Source organism: Coregonus clupeaformis, chromosome 37 (genome assembly GCF_020615455.1).
Source record: "Coregonus clupeaformis isolate EN_2021a chromosome 37, ASM2061545v1, whole genome shotgun sequence".
NCBI lineage: Eukaryota > Metazoa > Chordata > Actinopteri > Salmoniformes > Salmonidae > Coregonus > Coregonus clupeaformis.
In genome coordinates, this window is record NC_059228.1 from 9,688,658 (window position 1) to 9,709,140 (window position 20,483).

Sequence of the window (20,483 nt, forward strand, 5' to 3'; positions counted from 1 at the left end):
CAAAGAGTTTCTAAAATAACTTTACAGAGTGTATCAATCACGCTAGCCTCATTGTGTATCTTTCCTGCAGAGGCAGGCTCTCACTGGCCAGACTCCTTTTTTGGGTTGTTTTGGCCCTCCAGTGGCAGTTTTGGACTCTTAAAGGCTCTGCATGGTCAATCAGTGGCCGTACAGCATTTACTGCGATGCGGCCTCTGCAAAAGTGAGAACATTCATACTTCTTGCGCTTCAGGGAGCTGTCATATGCATCCAATAAATTGGTCTGCACTGCACCACTCGTAGTGATTCAGAGCTCATCTCTATAGCCATCCAGCTAATTACAAGCAACTGGCTAAACAAAAAGACAAGACCTTACCTCTTCTGAGATGTTGGAGTCCGTTTCCCGGGGCTTGACATAGCCCAGCCAAGATAGCATGAAGTAAAAAGACAGCACTGTTTTCCAACCTGCATCTCCATCCCAAATCTCCCCATTGCCCCTCAGCAAAATTAGCCTACATTTAGGCTACTGTTTATATGTGTATTTCCCACTATGTTGAGGTAAAAATGCTTGTATGGATGTCAACCCCAATACATGTTCATGTCACCGTCATCAATCAACTGCATTACAGTTAAAAACTACTTGGACTACCACCACCGATTTCTGTATGCTAACTATGCTACCAACTTATACGAATTGGAGTTAGCATTTAGCAGTCACTTTTCTAAACCTAAAAAGGGACAACTTTTAAATGTTATGCAGCGAAAACAGCCGAATATACCCAAATCGGATTTTAGAAACTACATTGTGGGCCTGTTACAATAAATACATCACTCATGACGGATTTAACAAATATCCACTTTGTTCGATCAGATTTGTTGAACGTGCGCCAATCCAGTGTCCTTCTATCCCCCATTGACCTCTTTTACACATCTATCCCCATTACCTCCCCGATCTCGTTCTAGGAGTTCAAATTCATTTTTGTGTCTTTGAAATCCCTGCACGAGGTATCATAAAGATGTTTTGTTGTCAAGGAAGTGAGTTTCTGTTTATACAGGATGTACCGCCCCCAACTACCGTCAAACATTAATGTCAATGCGGAGCCCTCCGCATTGTTACAACATTTGGGAGGTGAACGGCGATGCGGTACAGAGCTTGATTCGGCCTCCGGAGGCTTCACAATTGTCACACACTCTGTACGGAGCCTCCGGACCACAAGGGCAGATCAAGCATAAATTGGCTTTTACTAGGCATGTCTGAAGGGGACATCTGATGTCCCACTGAGCCTATCATGCTTGCTCTGTGAAAAATATCTTGAGAGAGTTCAGACTTTCCTCCTGAAGCCAGAGACATAAAGCGATTTGTTGTTTATTTTGCTTTGGGAATGGTTGTTTTTGTATATACAGTACCAGTCAAAAGTTAGGATATACCTACTCATTCAAGAGTTTTTCTTTATTTTTAATATTTTCTACATTGTATAGTAATAGTGAAGACATCAAACTATGAAATAACACATGGAATCATGTAGTAACCAAAAAAGTGTTAAACAAAGCAAAATATATTTAAAATTGTAGGTTCTTCAAAGTAGCCACCCTTTGCCTTGATGACAGCTTTGCACAGTCTTGGCATTCTCTCAACCAGCTTCATGAGGAATGCTTTTCCAACAGTCTGGAAGGAGTTCCCACATATGCTGAGCACTTGTTGGCTGCTTTTCCTTCACTCTGCGGTCCAACTCATCCCTAACCATCTCAATTGGGTTGAGGTCGGGTGATTGTGGAGGCCAGGTCATCTGATGCAGCACTCCATAACTCTCCTTGGTCAAATAACCCTTACACAGCCTGGAGGTGTATTTTGGGTCCTGTTGAAAAACAAATGATAGTCCCACTAAGCGCAAACCAGATGGGATGGTGTATCGCTGCAGAATGCTGTGGTAGCGCTGCTGGTTAAGTGTGCCTTGAATTCTAAATAAATCACAGACAGGGTCACCAGCAAAGCACCCCCACACCATCACACCTCCTCCTCCATGCTTCACAGTGGGAACCACACATGCGGAGATCATCCGTTCACCTACTCTCACAATGACACGGCGGTTGGAACCAAAAATCTCAAATTTGGACTCACCAGACCAAATGACAGATTTCCACCGGTCTAATGTCCATTGCTCGTGTTTCTTGGCCCAAGCAAGTCTCTTCTTATTGGTGTCCTATAGTAGTGGTTTCTTTGCAGCAATTCGACCATGAAGGTCTGATTCACGCAGTCTCCTCTGAACAGTTGATGTTGAGATGTGTCTGTTACATGAACTCTGTGAAGCATGTATTTGGGCTGCAATTTCTGAGGCTGGTAACTCTAATGAACTTATCCTCTGCAGCAGAGGTAACTCTGGGTCTTCCTTTCCTGTGGTGGTCCACATGAGAGCCAGTTTCATCATAGCGCTTTATGGTTTTTGCGACTGCACTTGAAGAAACGTTCAAAGTTCTTGAAATTTTCCGCATTGACTGACCTTCATGTCTTAAAGTAATGATGGACTGTCGTTTATCTTTGCTTATTTGAGCAAATTAACGTTTAACAAGGCACACCTGTTAATTGAAATGCATTCCAGGTGACTACCTCATGAAGCTGGTTGAGAGAATGCCAAGAGTGTGCAAAGCTGTCATCAAGGCAAAGGGTGGCTACTTTGAAGAATCTCAAATATAAAATATATTTTGATTTGTTGAACACTTATTTGGTTACTACATGATTCCATATGTGTTATTTCATAGTTTTGATGTCTTCACTATTATTCTACAATGTAGAAAATAGTAAAAATAAAGGAAAACCCTTGAATCAGTAGTTGTCCAAACTTTTGACCGGTACTGTAGGTCTACATAAATGCCATCCCCATTCACAGTGACTATTACTGCATTTTGTGCATAATAACATAACTTCCTGTTTAAATAGGAAACTTTCTTTCATTAACTTTTACTTGCTTTTAGTCAATCAGGTCATGAGGACTTCCTAATATGGATGCCGTACATGAGAATGAAGTTGAGCTATATTTGGTGATGCAATCTGCACAGTGTAATGATCAGGAGTTGAATTAGTACTGTGTGTGGGTATACCGCTGCACATCATAATTCCCTGCTGACTTGCAGAACATTGGCAGTATCCATGGGCATGTCAAGTATTGAGTTTGAGCAATGACGTGTTCCATTATTGATGGACTGAAGATGGGCCAACCAGGAATTCTGGGAACTGCGGTGCCTATATTCCCCAAAGTAAATATCAGAGGATGCAACTCATGAGAACGCCAGTTTTTATTAAGATTAGTAGGAGTTGTTTTATTGATACAAAGCCAGAGAGAGGGAGCGTTAGAGAAACAGCCATCATGGAAAGTAATGATTCCTGAAATCACAGCGAAGGCAAGGGAGAGAGAGGAAAGCAGAGAGGCGCGGGGTAAAAGGCATTGTGAAGAAGGAATTTGGGCATTGTTTTCTTTGTCAAAATAGAGTTTCACTGTTATTGGGTTTGCTTTCTTCTCTCTATCTCACACACACTGTTTTGAATCCTAAGTTTGCTTTCATTATGTCCTGGATGCTGCTGGTTTTCTTTGAAGAAGCTCCATCCATTGCTTCAGAGAACATTCATTGGAGGGAATCTGTAAAGCTAGGCACTGAATCCGCATCACTAGAACAAGACTGCTTCAGCCTGGAGGACTGTCAAGTTTGCTGCATGCAGTAATTGCCGTGGCCATTCACTTGCTGATGATAGATACCGTATGATGTGTAGGAGTGGGATATATTTAAATGGATTAGCCACCTTGAAAGTATTATCTATCTGCGGCACGCAAAAAATCCACCCAAAGCCCATAAGCCATCACAGCATAGGTAGGTGTAGATGCTTTCTTTTCCTCGATCAATTTGTATTTCTAAATTAGAGGTCATATTCCTCTACCCAGACGGACAGTATTACATGCAGTAAATGTATGCAGTGAAGTTGATCCCTTGCACTTTCCAGTGTTAATCATTACCAGAGCAAGGTTTTGTCTTAAGCATTACATTGCAACAAATTACTCTCAAACACCATTGGCCAGATTCCCCGGGGATGTGGATAGAGGCACTGAAAGCTGAACCAAGTGAGACGCCCAGCAACCATGTGGGGAAGTGAGGAAGAAGCGAAGCAAGAGGGAGTGAATGTGTCAGCGCTGAGCACTGGGATATTTGTTGTCTCTATGAGCTACGGCTTTGGAGACACTTTTTAAGAGGGTTGTAAGGTCTCACAAAGGGTGAGTCATCAGTGGGATCCGCTGAGCCGCAGTCGTCTTCCGCTGTCAATCCATCCTCTCAGAGAGAGAGAGAGAGAGAGCAGTCACTGTGGTGAGAATAGATGCACACCCTGTCCTCCTCGATGTCCATTAAGAATATTGATTCCCGGCTGAACAGAACAAAGCTCTGGTAGACTTTGAGATAAATTAGGCTTTACCCCAAACACAATAGTCATAACAAGCCCTGGGTGGCAGCCAGCGGCGGCCGTTGATTTGCTGAGTACCTGGGGCGCAAGATGGTGAGAGTCCTTTAGGTGCCTTTTGGCAAACTCCAAGCGGGCTGTCATGCCTTTTACTGAAGAGTGGCTTCCGTCTGGCCCACTCTACCAAAAAGGCCTGATTGGTGGAGTGCTGCAGAGATGGCTGTCCTTCTGGAAGGTTCTCCCATCTCCACAGAGGAACTCTGGAGCTCTATCAGTGACCATCGGGTTCTTGGTCACCTCCATGCTATGTTTTCAAACTACCAGTAGTTTCTTTGAGAAGATACATTGCATTCAGAAGATATTCAGACCCCTTAACATTTTCCACATTTTGTTACGTTACAGCCTTTTTCTAAAATTGATTAAATTATGTATTTTTTCTCATCAATCTACACACAATACCCCATAATGACAAAGCGAAAACAGGTTTTTAGAAATGTTAGCAAATGTATTAAAAATAAAAAACAGACATACCTTATTTACATAAGTATTGAGAACCTTTGCTATGAGACTCGAAATTGAGCTCAGGTGCATCCTGTTTCCATTGATCATCCTTGAGATGTTTCGACAACTTGATTGGAATCCACCTGTGGTAAATTCAATTGATTGGACATGATTTGGAAAGGCGCACACCTGTCTATTTAAGGTCCCACAGCTGACAGCGCATGTCAGAGCAAAAACCAAGACATGAGGTCTAAGGAATTGTCCGTAGAGCTCCGAGACAGGATTGTGTCGAGGCACAGATCTGGGGAAGGGTACCAAAACATTTTTGCAGCATTGATGATCCCCAAGAACACAGTGACCTCCATCATTCTTAAATGGAAGAAGTTTGGAACCACCAATACTCTTCCTAGAGCTGGCCACCCGGCCAAACTGAGCAATCGGGGGAGAGGGCCTTGGTCAGGGAGGTGACCAAGAACCCGATGGTCACTCTGACAGAGCTCCAGAGTTCCTCTGTGGAGATGGGAGAACCTTCCAGAAGAACAGCCAACTCTGCAGCACTCCACCAATCAGGCCTTTTTGGTAGAGTGGGCCAGACGGAAGACACTCTTCAGTAAAAGGCATGACAGCCCGCTTGGAGTTTGCCAAAAGGCACCTAAAGGACTCTCAGACCATGAGAAACAAGATTCTCTGGTCTGATGAAACCAAGATTGAACTCTTTGGCCTGAATGACAAGCGTCACGTTTGGAGGAAACCTGGGATCATCCCTAAGATGAAGCATGGTGGTGGCAGCATCATGCTGAGGGGATGTTTTTCAGCGGCAGAGACTGGGAGACTAGTCCAGGATTGAGGGAAAGATGAACAGAGCAAAGTACAGACAGATCCTTGATGAAAACCTGCTCCAGAGCGCTCAGGACCTCAGACTGTGGTAAAGGTTTACCTTCCAACAGGACAACGACCCTAAGCACACAGCCAAGACAATGCAGGAGTAGCTTCGGGACAAGTCTCTGGGCCACTCAAGGACATTCAGTCAGAGCCCGGACTTGAACCCGATCGAACATCTCTGGAGAGACCTGAAAATAGCTGTGCAGCGACGCTCCCCATCCAGCCTGACAGAGCTTGAGAGGATCTGCAGAGAAGAATGGGAGAAACTCCCCAAATACAGGTGTGCCAAGCTTGTAGCGTCATACCCAAGAAGACTCAAAGCTGTAATCGCTTCCAAAGGTGCTTCAACAAAGTACTGAGTACATTTGAATACATTTGCTAAAGTTTCTAAAAACCTGATGTTGGTTTGTCATTGTGGGGGATTGTGTGTAGATTGATGAGAAGGAAAAAAAAAAAACAATTTAATCCATTTTGGAATAAAGCTGTAACGTAACAAAATGTGGGAAAAGTCAATGGGTCTGAATACTTTCTGAATGCGCTGTATATAAAGCTACCTGTGCATTTGAACAACAGCAGAAATACACTTTTGCATGTCAAAGACGAATGGCCACTGCTGCACATGCTGCTATTGTTTTCAACAGAATAGATTATACTATTTAGAACGAGCAGCCAGCTCACAAACGAATGAGTGCACCAGGGGAGAACCCAACAAGCATCAAAAGAGAACCATTGCGCTCTCCCAGAAGCTTGGCTGATGCGTAAAACCCATGAATTCAGATAAACAAAAATATGTTGCATAATGCTTACTTAAATGTATTTTATTTTTTTTAATCACTGCATCAGGGATAGCTTACACAGACGTTTTGGCTTTACAGCCTTCTTCAGTGTGTAGGTAAAACACATTTTTTCTTCAAAACAGCATTTTTAGAGAACAACCGATCAGCAGCAGGTGCTTCTAATCAGGGTTGCCACTCATCTGCCAATCAGGGATGTGGCTTTTCTGGTCTACATGTATACAAATTAGTCACCTCCGGTACCGCTTGCCGTGAGGTAGCAGAGAGAACAGTCTATGACTAGGGTGGCTGGAGTCTTTGACAATTTTTAGGGCCTTCCTCTGACACCGCCTGGTATAGAAGTCCTGGATGGCAGGAAGCTTGGCCCCAGTGATGTACTGGGCCGTACGCACTACCCTCTAGTGCCTTGCGGTCGGAGGCCGAGCAGTTGCCATACCAGGCAGTGATGCAACCAGTCAGGATGCTCTCGATGGTGCAGCTGTAGAACCTTTTGAGGATCTGAGGACCCATGCCAAATCTTTTCAGTCTCCTTAGGGGGAATAGGTTTTGTCGTGCCCTCTTCACGACTGTCTTGGTGTGCTTGGGCCATGTTAGTTTGTTGGTGATGTGGACACCAAGGAACTTGAAGCTCTCAACCTGCTCCACTACAGCCCCGTCGATGAGAATGGGGGTGTGCTCCTCTTCTTTTTCCTGTAGTCCACAATTATCTCCTTTGTCTTGATCACGTTGAGGGAGAGGTTCTTGTTCTGGCACCACACGGCCAGGTCTCTGACCTCCTCCCTATAGGCTGTCTCGTTGTTGTTGGTGATCAGTCCCACCACTGTTGTGTCATCGGCAAACTTAATGATGGTGTTGGAGTCGTGCCTGGCCATGCAGTTATGAGTAAACAGGGAGTACAGGAGGGGACTGACCACACACCCCTGAGGGGCCCCCGTGTTGAGGATCAGCGTGGCGGATGTGTTGTTACCTACCCTTACCACCTGGGGGCGGCCCGTCCGGAAGTCCAGGATCCAGTTGCAGAGGGAGGTGTTTAGTCCCAGGGTCCTTATCTTAGTGATGAGCTTTGAGGGCACTATGGTGTTGAACGCTGAGCTGTAGTCAATGAATAGCATTCTCACATAGGTGTGCCTTTTGTCCAGGTGTGAAAGGGCAGTGTGGAGCGCAAGAGAGATTGCATCATCTGTGGATCTGTTTGGGCGGTATGCATATTGAAGTGGGTCTAGGGTTTCTGGGATAATGTTGTAGATGTGTGCCATAACCAGCCTTTCAAAGCACTTCATGGCTACAGACGTGAGTGCTACGGGTCGGTAGTCATTTAGGCAGGTTACCTTAGTGTTCTTGGGCACAGGGACTATGGTGGTCTGCTTGAAACATGTTGGTATTACAGACTCAGACAGGGAGAGGTTGAAAATGTCAGTGAAGGCACTTGCCAGTTGGTCAGCGCATGCACGGAGTACACGTCCTGGTAATCCGTCTGGCCCTGCGTTCAAGGTGAGTAATCGCTGTTCTGATGTCCAGAAGCTCTTTTCGGTCATAAGATACGGTAGCAGCAACATTATGTACAGCTGGCTAATTTGATTAAGGTTTCTGATACACCAGGTTTTATGCTGTTTTAGTCCAAAAAACATGTCACCCTGTCAACTACAGTAGAACCTGATAAACAACATCGGGGGAAACAATAAAATTGTCCATGCTTTTTTTGTCTTACCAGATCAGCGATGAGAAGGGTCTAGCTAGTGTATCCCTCTGTCCTTTGACTCTTGTCTGGTTTATCAGGTCCCAGGCTCCTACTGTATGACTGTTATGATTATTATTTACAAGTTAATAAAAATTGTTTTAGATTTAGCGCTATCTGTACCTGATAGAGCACATCTAGTCCCTCACAGGTGGAAGTAAAGCGTCTGGTTCAAGAGACTCATTGGGAGGAGGAGACCAGAGCAGACCTAGAAGTTCTGACTGAACGGACGGACATTTGAGAGCCCCAGGACAGTCCATTTAATTTGTACTGTTATAATTTATACTATGAAATCCCTGCGATTTCATTGGGGCAGATCCCCCTCATAGCAAATAGCTGGCAAAACTATTCAAGCAATGTTCGCACGGCCTGTGTGCCCAATGGAGGCGGAGCTGCCATAGCTGACAGTCACTGAGGGGCACAGTAGTAAGTAACTAAACAGCTTGTTTTTAACAATATATTTTTGAAACAGGAAAATGTACACATTTACCACACTTTTATGAGCATTTAAAACATAATCCATATATATTTACATTTACGTCATTTAGCAGACGCTCTTATCCAGAGCGACTTACAAATTGGTGCATTCACCTTATGATAGCCAGTGGGACAACCACTTTACAATTGATTAAATTTTTTTGTTTTATTTTGGTCTGTTTTTACCTGTCTTTTGTAATCTTTTTTTATTATTCTTCTTTTTTCGTTCTAAATGTTAATTTTATTATTTATGTTTTTTTTATAGTATGTTTTTAATATATATACTTTTTTAAATTTCTTTTTTTGTGGGGGTGGGTTGGGGCGGGGGTAGAAGGATTACTTTTATACTATCCCAGGTATTCCTTAAAGAGGTAGGGTTTCAAGTGTCTCCGGAAGGTGGTCAGTGACTCCGCTGTCCTGGTGTCGTGAGGGAGCTTGTTCCACCATTGGGGTGCCAGAGCAGCAAACAGTTTTGACTGGGCCAAGCGGGAACTGTGCTTCCGCAGAGGTAGGGGGACACAATGAACACAATGCCCTCGTTTGGGTGTAGGGACTGATCAGAGCCTGAATGTAAGGAGGTGCCATTCCCCTCACAGCTCCGCAGGCAAGCACCATGGTCTTGTACCAGATGCAAGCTTCAACTGGAAGCCAGTGGAGTGTGCGGCGGAGCGGGGTGACGTGAGAGAACATGGGAGGTTGAACACCAGACGGGCTGCAGCGTTCTGGATAAGTTGCAGGGGTTTAATGGCACAGGCAGGGAGCCCAGCCAACAGCGAGTTGCAGTAATCCAGACGGGAGATGACAAGTGCCTGGATTAGGACCTGTGCCGCTTCTTGTGTAAGGTAGGGTCGTACTCTGCAAATGTTGTAGAGCATGAACCTACAGGATCGGGTCACCGCTTTGATGTTAGCGGAGAACGACAGGGTGTTGTCCAGGATCACGCCAAGGTTCTTTGCACTCTGGGAGGAGGACACAACGGAGTTGTCAACCGTGATGGCGAGATCATTGAGCGGGCAGTCCTTCCCCGGGAGGAAGAGCAGCTCCGTCTTGCCGAGGTTCAGCTTGAGGTGGTGATCCAAACATCCACACTGATATGTCTGCCAGACATGCAGAGACACGATTCGCCACCTGGTTATCAGAAGGGAGAAAGGAGAAGATTCATTGTATGTTGTCTGCGTAACAATGATAGGAGAGACCATGTGAGCATATGACAGAGCCAAGTGACTTGGTGTATAGAGAGAATAGGAGAGGGCCTAGAACTGAGCCCTGGGGGACACCAGTGGTGAGAGCACGTGGTGCGGAGACAGATTCTCGCCACGCCACCTGGTAGGAGCGACCTGTCAGGGAGGACGCAATCCAAGAGTGAGCCGCGCCGGAGATGCCCAACTCGGAGAGGGTGGAGAGGAGGATCTGATGGTTCACAGTATCAAAGGCAGCAGATAGCTCTAGAAGGATGAGAGCAGAGGAGAGAGAGTTAGCTTTAGCAGTGCGGAGAGCCTCCGTGACACAGAGAAGAGCAGTCTCAGTTGAATGACCAGTCTTGAAACCTGACTGGTTTGGATCAAGAAGGTCATTCTGAGAGAGATAGCAGGAGAGTTGGCTATAGACGGCACGCTCAAGAGTTTTGGAGAGAAAATAATGAAGGGATACTGGTCTTTAGTTGTTGACATCGGAGGGATCGAGTGTAGGTTTTTTGAGGAGGGGTGCAACTCTCGCTTTCTTGAAGATGGAAGGGACATAGCCAGCGGACAAGGATGAGTTGATGAGCGAGGTGAGGTAAGGGAGAAGGTCTCCGGAAATAGTCTGGAGAAGAGAGGAGGGGATAGGGTCAAGCGGGCAGGTTGTTGGGCGGCCGGCCGTCACAAGTTGCAAGATTTCATCTGGAGAGAGAGGGGAGAATGAAGTCAAAGCATAGGGTAGGGCAGTGTGAGCAGGACCAGCGGTGTCATTTGACTTAATAAATGAGGATCGGATGTCATCAACCTTCTTTTCAAAATGATTGACGAAGTCATCCACAGAGAGGGAGGAGGAGGAGGATTCAGCAGGGAGGAGAAGGTGGCAAAGAGCTTCCTAGGGTTAGAGGCAGAGGCTTGAAATTTAGAGTGGTAGAAAGTGACTTTAGCAGCAGAAACGGAGGAAGAGAATGTAGAGAGGAGGGAGTGGAAAGATGACAGGTCCGCAGGGAGTCTAGTTTTCCTTCATTTCTGCTCGGCTGCCCGGAGCCCTGTTCTGTGAGCTCGCAATGAATCGTCAAGCCACGGAGCAGGAGGGGAGGACCGAGCTGGCCGGGAGGATAGGGGACATAGAGAGTCAAAAGATTCAGTGAGGGAGGAGAGGAGGGTTGAGGAGGCAGAATCGGGAGATTGGAGGGAGAGATGATAGGATGGAAGAGGAGAGAGTAGCGGGAGAGAGAGAGCGAAGGTTGCGACGGCACATTACCATCTGAGTAGGAGCAGAGTGAGTAGTGTTGGAGGTGAGCGAGAGAGAAAAGAATACGAAGTAGTGGTCGGAGACTTGGAGGGGAGTTGCAGTGAGATTAGTAGAAGAACAGCATCTAGTAAAGATGAGGTCAAGCGTATTGCCTGCCTGGTGAGTAGGGGGGGACGGTGTGAGGGTGAGGTCAAAAGAGGGAAGGAGTGGAAAGAAGGAGGCAGAGAGAAATGAGTCAAAGGCAGACGTAGGGAGGTTAAAGTCACCCAGAACTGTGAGGGGTGAGCCATCCTCAGGAAAGGAACTTATCAAGGCGTCAAGCTCATTGATGAACTCTCCAAGGGAACCTGGAGGGCGATAAATGACAAGGATGTTAAGCTTGAATGGGCTAGTGACTGTGACAGCATGGAATATATATATAATATATATTTGTTGGGTAAATATCTTTTTTTTGGGGGGGGGGGCAATCACAAATGGGGTGCCACCCCTAACGCCCTAATTGGCGAACCGCCGCTGGTGGCAGTTTAGGATGTGTTGGCATCCATAAAACTAACTGAAGGATATTTCCTCAGAGGGCTTAGTCCTTTTACCTTTTGTCTTCCGCTGTTACAAACATATTTATTCTGCAGTCTGCTGTAGACATAGAACGTCACAGGAGTTAACGTCACAGTTACAGGACTCTGTAACTTTCCAAAGCCACCTCACCATTAGTGGTGTTCTGTTCTCTCTGCGACTTTAACTTTCCAGAGCCACCTTACCATTTTAAGTTCCTGCAGGACGTCCATCAGAATTGCACCTTGTGAAATAAGGCCAGTGGGGGTGGAGAGAGGGGTGTGCTGAAGGGACCAGAGGGGGTAACGGGGGGGACTAGGCGGGGGACCTCAGGGCGAGATGCAGCGCTCACTCATTCACTTCGTTGTTAGAGGGATCCTCAGAGGAGCCAGGTGTGTCTTGTGATCCAGCCCCTAGACCAGCCTCAGACAAGCTGTCTCTCTCTCTATCACAAGACTATCTAGGCCACAGTCACAAAGCAGACCACATTCAGAGCCCAGTTTCTCTCTCTCATCCATTCTCTCTTCCTCTTTCGCTCTACTTCTGTCTCTCCCCATCTCACCCCCATCTCTCTTTCACTCTCTCTCCCCTGCATCCCTCTCTCTCTCACATTTGTCCTCTCCCTCTGCTTCAGCTCATTTTTCATCATGGCCTGAATATTTCAGCCTGTTTTTCAGACTTTTTCCAGCATGGTAACCTTCCTCTGTGCTCTGCTGTCCCAGTCAGTCTGGCCTGGCTGTTCCACATGGCCCATCTGCTCCTTGGCTCAAGCCTTAGCCAGGTCCCCAATCAACTGTCTTGGGCATATTTGACCCATGACAAGTCCATTCTCAAACCGCTTCCTCATAACGTTCTCTTTCATAGTTTTTTGTCTGAACTTGAACTTCTGTAATATATTTGTCCATGGGAGAAGAGATAAAAGGAGACAGTTGAAGAACTCCATTGTGTCTGGTCCCACACATTATAATTTTCCTCTTTCACTAACTTGTATTAGTCCCATCCATTTGTGTTAGCTGCGTTCTTGGCCTCTCCTTGAACAATTTTTTACAGACATTGTGTGTGTGCTCTGATTTTTGAATACACATGCTGTATTTGGAAAAACATTAATCTGGAATGATCACTCTCACTTTCTCTCACTCTCTTTCTCTCGGTCCTTGGAGATGACAACGCTATCACTCTCCATGCTTTCATACGGCTCAGATGTCAGCTCCACGTCTGACAGTGTACCTGTCACTGAGTGAAGGAGATGTGGAAACTGCTCTAATCTCAGCCATGGAGACTCAGAACATGGGCTCTAATAACACTGGCATCACACTGGCTGCCACAGAGGGCCTTCACCATCAGTTGGATGCTGCTCGGGATCAGGAGATGACAAGGAGGTGATAATAGGGTGACAATAATAGGGACCTGTGGACAGCAAACACCATCTCAACCAATCTCAGCCTGGCCATCTGTTGATGCTGTGTGTGTTTGGAGTGGGGGACCGTCGTCTTGCACAGGTTAGGTTTGTTAGCTTGGTCTGATGATTTTCTATTGGACATGTCACCAGGCTGTCGACGGATGGATACTGCATGGGTTTGCTCTTGGTCTGAAGGAGATGAAAGGTCTTTGGTGGAAATCCTCCAATGTCATGCTGTTTTTGGCTTCAAGAGGCTGTACTTTACCCCTAGGCTATAGATGATATCACTGACTTACAATAACCTTATACAATGCGGATCACAGCAAGTCAGAAATTGTGTTTAGCATGGATCTCTGCCAATCCCTGCAAGTTATCCATAAGAACTTCTTCTGAACCAATGCTTCAGACAGAAATATTAAACAGAAATATTATGGAGAATATTCATTAAGGTAGTCATATTTTTAAAAAATCAGACAATTTTATCAATTGATCTGTGTTTTCCTTTTGACGTCAGGCAGATACACTACATGACCAAAGGTATGTGGACACCTGCTCGTCGAACATCTCATTCCAAAATCATGGGCATTAATATGGAGTTGGTCCCCGCTTTGCTGCTATAACAGCCTCCACTCTTCAGGGAAGGCTTTCCACTAGATGTTGGAACATTGCTGCGGGGACTTGCTTCCATTCAGCCACAAGCATTAGTGAGGTCGGCATTGATGTTGGGCGATTAGGCCTGGCTCGCAGTAGGCATTCCAATTCATCCCAAAGGTGTTCGATGGGGTTGAGGTCATGGCTCTGTGCAGGTCTAGTTCTTCCACACTGATCTCGACAAACCATTTCTGTATGGACCTCGCTTTGTGCACAGGGGTATTGTCATGCTGAAACAGAAAAGGGCCTTCCACAAACTGTTCCCCAAACTGTTCCCACAAAGTTGGAATCACCGAATCGTCTAGAATGTCATTGTATGCTGTAGCGTTAAGATTTCCCTTCACTGGAACTAAGGGGCCTAGCCGAACCATGAAAAACATCCCAGACCATTATTCCTCCTCCACCAAACTTTACAGTAGCACTATGCATTGGGGCAGGAAGCGTTCTTCCAGATTCGTCCGTCGGACTGCCAGATGGTAAAGCGTGATTCATCACTCCAGAGAACGTGTTTCCACTGCTCCAGAGTCCAATGGCAGTGAGCTTTACATCACTCCAGCGGACGCTTGGCATTGCTCATGTTGATCATAGGCTTGTGTGCGGCTGCTCGGCCATGGAAACCCATTTCATGAAGCTCCCGACGAACAGTTATTGTGCTGACGTTGCTTCCAGAGGCAGTTTGGAACTCGGTAGTGAGTGTTGCAACCGAGGACAGATTATTTTTACGCGCTTCAGCACTCAGAGGTCCCGTTCTGTGAGCTTGTGTGGCCTACCACTTTGCGGCTGAGCCGTTGTTGCTCCTTGACGTTTCCACTTCACAACAACAGCACATACAGTTGACCGGGGCAGCTCTAGCAGAGCAGACATTTTACGAACTGAGTTGTTGGAAATGTTGCATGTTATGACGGTGCTATGTTGAAAATCACTGAGCACTTCAGTAAGGTCATTCTACTGCCAATGTTTGTCTATTGAGAGTGCATGGCGGTGTGCTCGTTTTTATACACCTGTCAGCAACGGGTGTGGCTGAAATAGCCAAATCCACTAATTTGAATGGGTGTCCACATATTTTTGTATATATAGTGTTCTGTTGTGAACTGATGTCCCGGTGAGATGGGATGATTTTCGCTCACTCTGAACATGGCGCTCCATTTTTCGGATATAGAGAGCAGGAAATTGAGACTGGAGATGGCCAATCAAAATGCCCCCTGAGAGTGTGGGGCTAAGCCCGGAGAAATGGAGCTATATCAGGAAATCTGCCAAGATTAAAAATAAATAATAAGGCTGCAATAGCCTACCAGGATATTAACCTGGGTTTAATACAGGAAATCACAAGGGGGTGAGTTGTTTTCTACCTTGATGGATTGAGAGCCTCCGGAAAGCCTCTCTCCTCTCTCGCTCTCGCTCTCTCTCGCTTTCTTTCTCTTGCTCTCTCTATCTCTCTCTTTCTTTCTCATGATTACTGAAAGATGATTGTGGGTTTCTGCCGTTTTGTGTTGTTTATGTACTGTGTGGTTTGGATTGGATTTATATTGTACAAGGCTTGGTGTTTAGTAGACGTCTGTGGAGAGATGGTGTAGTAGTGTCACAAATCCCACCGAGATCATTATGTGGACGTGTTTCACTGTGATGTGCTTGATTAGTAATCCTGATTGACAAGGATCTTTAGCCATCCACCAGTCATTTTCAATTAAGAGACATCAATCAAAGGCTGGCTCTGTTCTTGCCTTAATTTGGCAGTCACTCTCCTGCATTTACTCCAACAAATGGCAGCTCATTAAGATCATGATCAATCTCAAAGTAATGGCTCCCACTGTGCTTGTTTTGAGCTTACAAGTGAATACACACTCACACGAACTCCTGCATACATTAACACATTATAGGCTATTCATCTATGCCGGCAATCTCCAAGCCTGTTCCTGCAGAGCTACCCTTCTGTAGGTTTCTATCCAACCCCTGTTGTAGCTAACCGGATTCAGCTTATCAACCAGCTAATTATTGAAATAATGTGCACTAGATTAGGGTTGAAGCGAAAATCTACAGGACGGTAGCTCTCCAGAAACAGGGGTTGAGAGCCCTGATCTATGCACAGTCCTGCACACACACGTAGTTCCACACATGCATAGTGAGTTCTACTGTGTTTTATTGTTGTGTGTTTTTGTGGGTAGTAGATGCAGGGTTATGCAGGATGCATGTGGTCAGCATGTTGTCTTGCGCCTGTGTGTTTCTGGGTTTTGTTCCCGTGTGTCTGTGTGTGCGTGTGTGTGTTTCTCAGTCCTGAGTGTCTGTGTGTATGAGTCTGTGTCTGACTGTTTGTCTGTGTCCTGGCCCTAGCAGGATGTTCACTGAGCCTTCTGACCTCTGACCCCTGCCTTGTGTCCCAGGTACTCGTTCCAGGACGAGGAGGACATGTTCATGGTGGTGGATCTGCTGCTGGGAGGAGACCTGCGCTACCACCTCCAACAGAATGTCAATTTCAACGAGGACGCTGTCAAACTCTACCTGTGTGAGATGACCCTGGCACTGGACTACCTGCAGAGCCAGCACATCATCCACAGGTATGGACATTATCCATAGACACAGCATCCACTGCACTGGTATGAGATGCAACAGGGGTTGGCAACAGGTGGAAAATGTGATTTATTTTGCCCCCAAAAGCTTTTAGTAAAAAAATATATATATATTTTGGGAGGGGTGGGTTTAGTTTTTGGTCAAAAAAAGACTGTAAAATCCCCAGGAATTCAGTGTTTAATTTAGGAAATCTGTTCTCAAGTATTCCCACAAATACAAAAAGAGACATAAGTGATCGTGACTCCATGTAATCAAGGTATGAAATTATTGTTATTGTCAAATACAGGCATTTTGGGGTTAGTTCTGTTCAATTTGCAGTGTACAAATTATTATAATCAGTTATTTTCCTGCCCCCCAACCATTCGCTCTGACAAAAATTGTCCCGCAGCTGAATCTACTTGACTACCACTGGGAAACACTATAAACACATCATACACAGTATCGGCTACAATAATGAATTATTAAATTAATTTATTTGACTAAAATATGTTAATGACACTAACTTGACTTTGTCCATAGAGTTGCCTCCAAAAATACACATGATACATACACACCATTCACTAGTTCACAACAACACTTTCCTTATATTAGCTCAAGGTAAGTTGTAATTTTTTTGTATTCTAGGTTTTGTTCACTCTGCTTGCAGCATAAACACTTCATGAAGACAATGATTTGTTCTTGTCATGGCAGAACGTTGCACAAAAAAATTATAATAAAAATTATGTATCCATGTCTTCACTCTAACATTACCTTGTCCAATGTAGCGTATAATACACAGAATTAATTGTTTTTTCTATCAAATCGATGAAAATAGCACAGGCCACACATCACACAGTGTGTCCTTGCTTTCGTAATAGAGTTAAATCCAAATTTCAGGTTAAAAGGATTAGTTAGGTTTAGACCTTTCAGTTATATGGTTCTTACCCTGACAGTAATCTATGGGCCAGGAGAGACTGTAATCCACTGTTCGGATTTCTATAAACAGCCACTACTAACTTCAGCTCATTTTAGCCACCGCTAACCAAAACTGGGTCTGGGTCTCCTGGCCCTCCTTTAGAGCTCAAACACATTGCAATGGCGAACGGTTAACTGCAGGACCTCGCTATCCCCCTTACTACACCAATGAGCAGCCATTTCGACTGCAACATGCTAACAGTCTAATAAATAAATGTAATATATGCTATCGGAAAAATTATCTTTTGGTTGTGTTTATGAAGGTCTTGATAACATTAGAATATGAGAAAAAATGTATTTCCAAGAACACAATAGCATTTTCATTAGTTTATGTTACTGAAGGTGATCTGTAGGTGAGGCTATAAACAAGCAGGAAACCATGCATCATTACGTGACGCCCAACTTCCATCAACATGTCACCTTCGCCACTAGGGGCAATAAAGTCCTAGACCACTGTTACTCTACCCACAAGCAAGCATACAAGGCCCTCCCTCGTCGCCCCTTCGGCCAATCAGATCATTATTCTATACTCTTGCTTCCTGTCTACAAGCAGAAGCTCAAACAGGAAGTACCCGTTACTCGCTCCGTAGAGAAATGGTCCTCCGAATCAGAGGCTATGCTACAGGACTGCTTTGCTAGCGCTGACTGGAATATGTTCCGGGACTCCCCCGATAGCATTAACGAGCTAACCACCTCCGTCACCGGCTTCATTAGGAAATGCATCTCCGACGTTGTCCCCACAATGAAGTTTTGCAGCTTCCCCAATCAAAAGCCCTGGATTAACACTGAGGTTGGCACTAAGATAAAGAACAGGCTTACCGCACACAGGGCTATCACTGCCAACCCCCGAGGCTACGGCTGAGGACAAAACAAGTTCAAGAAGTCCTGCTACGACCTCTGCAGAGGCTTCAAACTAGCAAAAGGACAATAGGTGGAATCCTATTATACAGGCTCTGACATCACTGCCGCTACGCTGACCCTCAACACGGGGGACCCACAGGGGTGTGTGTTTAGTCCCCTCTTGTACTCTGTGTTTACCCACGACTGCGTAGCCACGCACGACTCCAACACCATCATCAAGTTTGCTGAAGAAGCGACGGTGGTAGGCCTGATCACTGGCAATGATGACAGCTTACAGGGAAGAGATCAGTGACCTGGCAGTGTGGTGCCAGGATAACAACCTCTCCCTCAACATCAGTAAGACCAAGGAGCTGATCGTGGACTACAGGAAACAGGGAGGCGAGCACGCCCCCATCCACATCGACGGGGCTGTAGTGGAGCGGGTCGAGAGCTTTAAGTTCAGGTCTCCAAATCACTAAGGACTTAAAATGGTCCACTCACACACACAGTTGTAAAGAAGGTGCGACAGCGCCTCATCATCCTCAGGAGGGTGAAAATATTTGGCATGGGCCCTCAGATCCTCAAAAAGTTATACAACTGTACCATTGAGAGCATCTTGACTGGCTGCATCACTGCTTGGTATGTCAACTGCACCACCCTCGATTGCATGGCACTAGAGAGGGTGGTGCGGACAGCCCAGTACATTGGCTTGCGAAAGTATTCACCCCCCTTGGCTTCTTTCCTATTTTGTTGCCTTACAACCTGGAATTAAAATGGATTTTTTGGGGGTTCATATCATTTGATTTACACAACATGCCTACCACTTTGAAGTTGCAAAATAAAATAAAATCTCTGGAAGACTGAAACTGGTTTCCCTCTAGAATTTCCCTGTATTTATCGCCATCCATCATTCCTTCAATTCTGACCAGTTTCCCAGTCCCTGCCAATGAAAAACATCCCCACAACATGATGCTGCCACCACCATGCTTCACTGTGGGGATGGTGTTCTCGGGGTGATGAGAGGTGTTAGGTTTGCGCCAGACATAGCGTTTTCCTTGATGCCCAAAAAGCTCAATTTTAGTCTCATCTGACCAGAGTACCTTCTTCCCTATGTTTGGGGAGTCTCCCACATGTCTTTTGGCGAACACCAAACGTGTCTGCTTATTTTTTTCTTTAAGAAATTGCTTTTTTTCTGGCCACTCTTCCATAAAGCCCAGCTCTGTGGAGTGTACGGCTTAAAGTGGTCCTATGGACATACTCCAATCTCCGCTGTGGATCTTTGCAGCTCCTTCAGGGTTATCTTTGGTCTCTTTGTTGCCTCTCTGATTAATGCCCTCCTTGCCTGGTCCGTGAGTTTTGGTGGGCGGCCCTCTCTTGGCAGGTTTGTTGTGGTGTCACATTCTTTCAATTTTTTAATAATGGATTTAATGGTGCTCCGTGGGATGTTCAAAGTTTCTGATATTTTTTTATAACCCAACCCTGATCTGTACTTCTCCACAACTTTGTCCCTGACCTGTTTGGAGAGCTCCTTGGTCTTCATGGTGCCGCTTGCTTGATGGTGCCCCTTGCTTAGTGGTGTTGCAGACTCTGGGGCCTTTCAGAACAGGTGTATACAGTGGGGGGAAAAAGTATTTAGTCAGCCACCAATTGTGCAAGTTCTCCCACTTAAAAAGATGAGAGAGGCCTGTAATTTTCATCATAGGTACACGTCAACTATGACAGACAAAATGAGGAAAAAATATCCAGAAAATCACATTGTAGGATTTTTAATGAATTTATTTGCAAATTATGGTGGAAAATAAGTATTTGGTCAATAACAAAAGTTTCTCAATACTTTGTTATATACCCTTTGTTGGCAATGACACAGGTCAAACGTTTTCTGTAAGTCTTCACAAGGTTTTCACACACTGTTGCTGGTATTTTGGCCCATTCCTCCATGCAGATCTCCTCTAGAGCAGTGATGTTTTGGGGCTGTCGCTGGGCAACACGGACTTTCAACTCCCTCCAAAGATTTTCTATGGGGTTGAGATCTGGAGACTGGCTAGGCCACTCCAGGACCTTGAAATGCTTCTTACGAAGCCACTCCTTCGTTGCCCGGGCTGTGTGTTTGGGATCATTGTCATGCTGAAAGACCCAGCCACGTTTCATCTTCAATGCCCTTGCTGATGGAAGGAGGTTTTCACTCAAAATCTCACGATACATGGCCCCATTCATTCTTTCCTTTACACGGATCAGTCGTCCTGGTCCCTTTGCAGAAAAACAGCCCCAAAGCATGATGTTTCC

The 20,483-nt window shown here is 45.5% G+C and overlaps 1 protein-coding gene across 1 annotated transcript in view; it reads left to right on the forward strand.

The window, feature by feature from the left end:
- The window catches only part of LOC121553606 (serine/threonine-protein kinase 32C), a 143,186-nt gene that overhangs the window by 95,402 nt on the left and 27,301 nt on the right, over positions 1 to 20,483 (forward strand). The window contains exon 4 of the mRNA XM_041866852.2: positions 16,220 to 16,393. Coding sequence (XP_041722786.2) covers positions 16,220 to 16,393 — 174 coding nt within the window. The remainder of the gene's footprint in view (positions 1 to 16,219; positions 16,394 to 20,483) is intronic.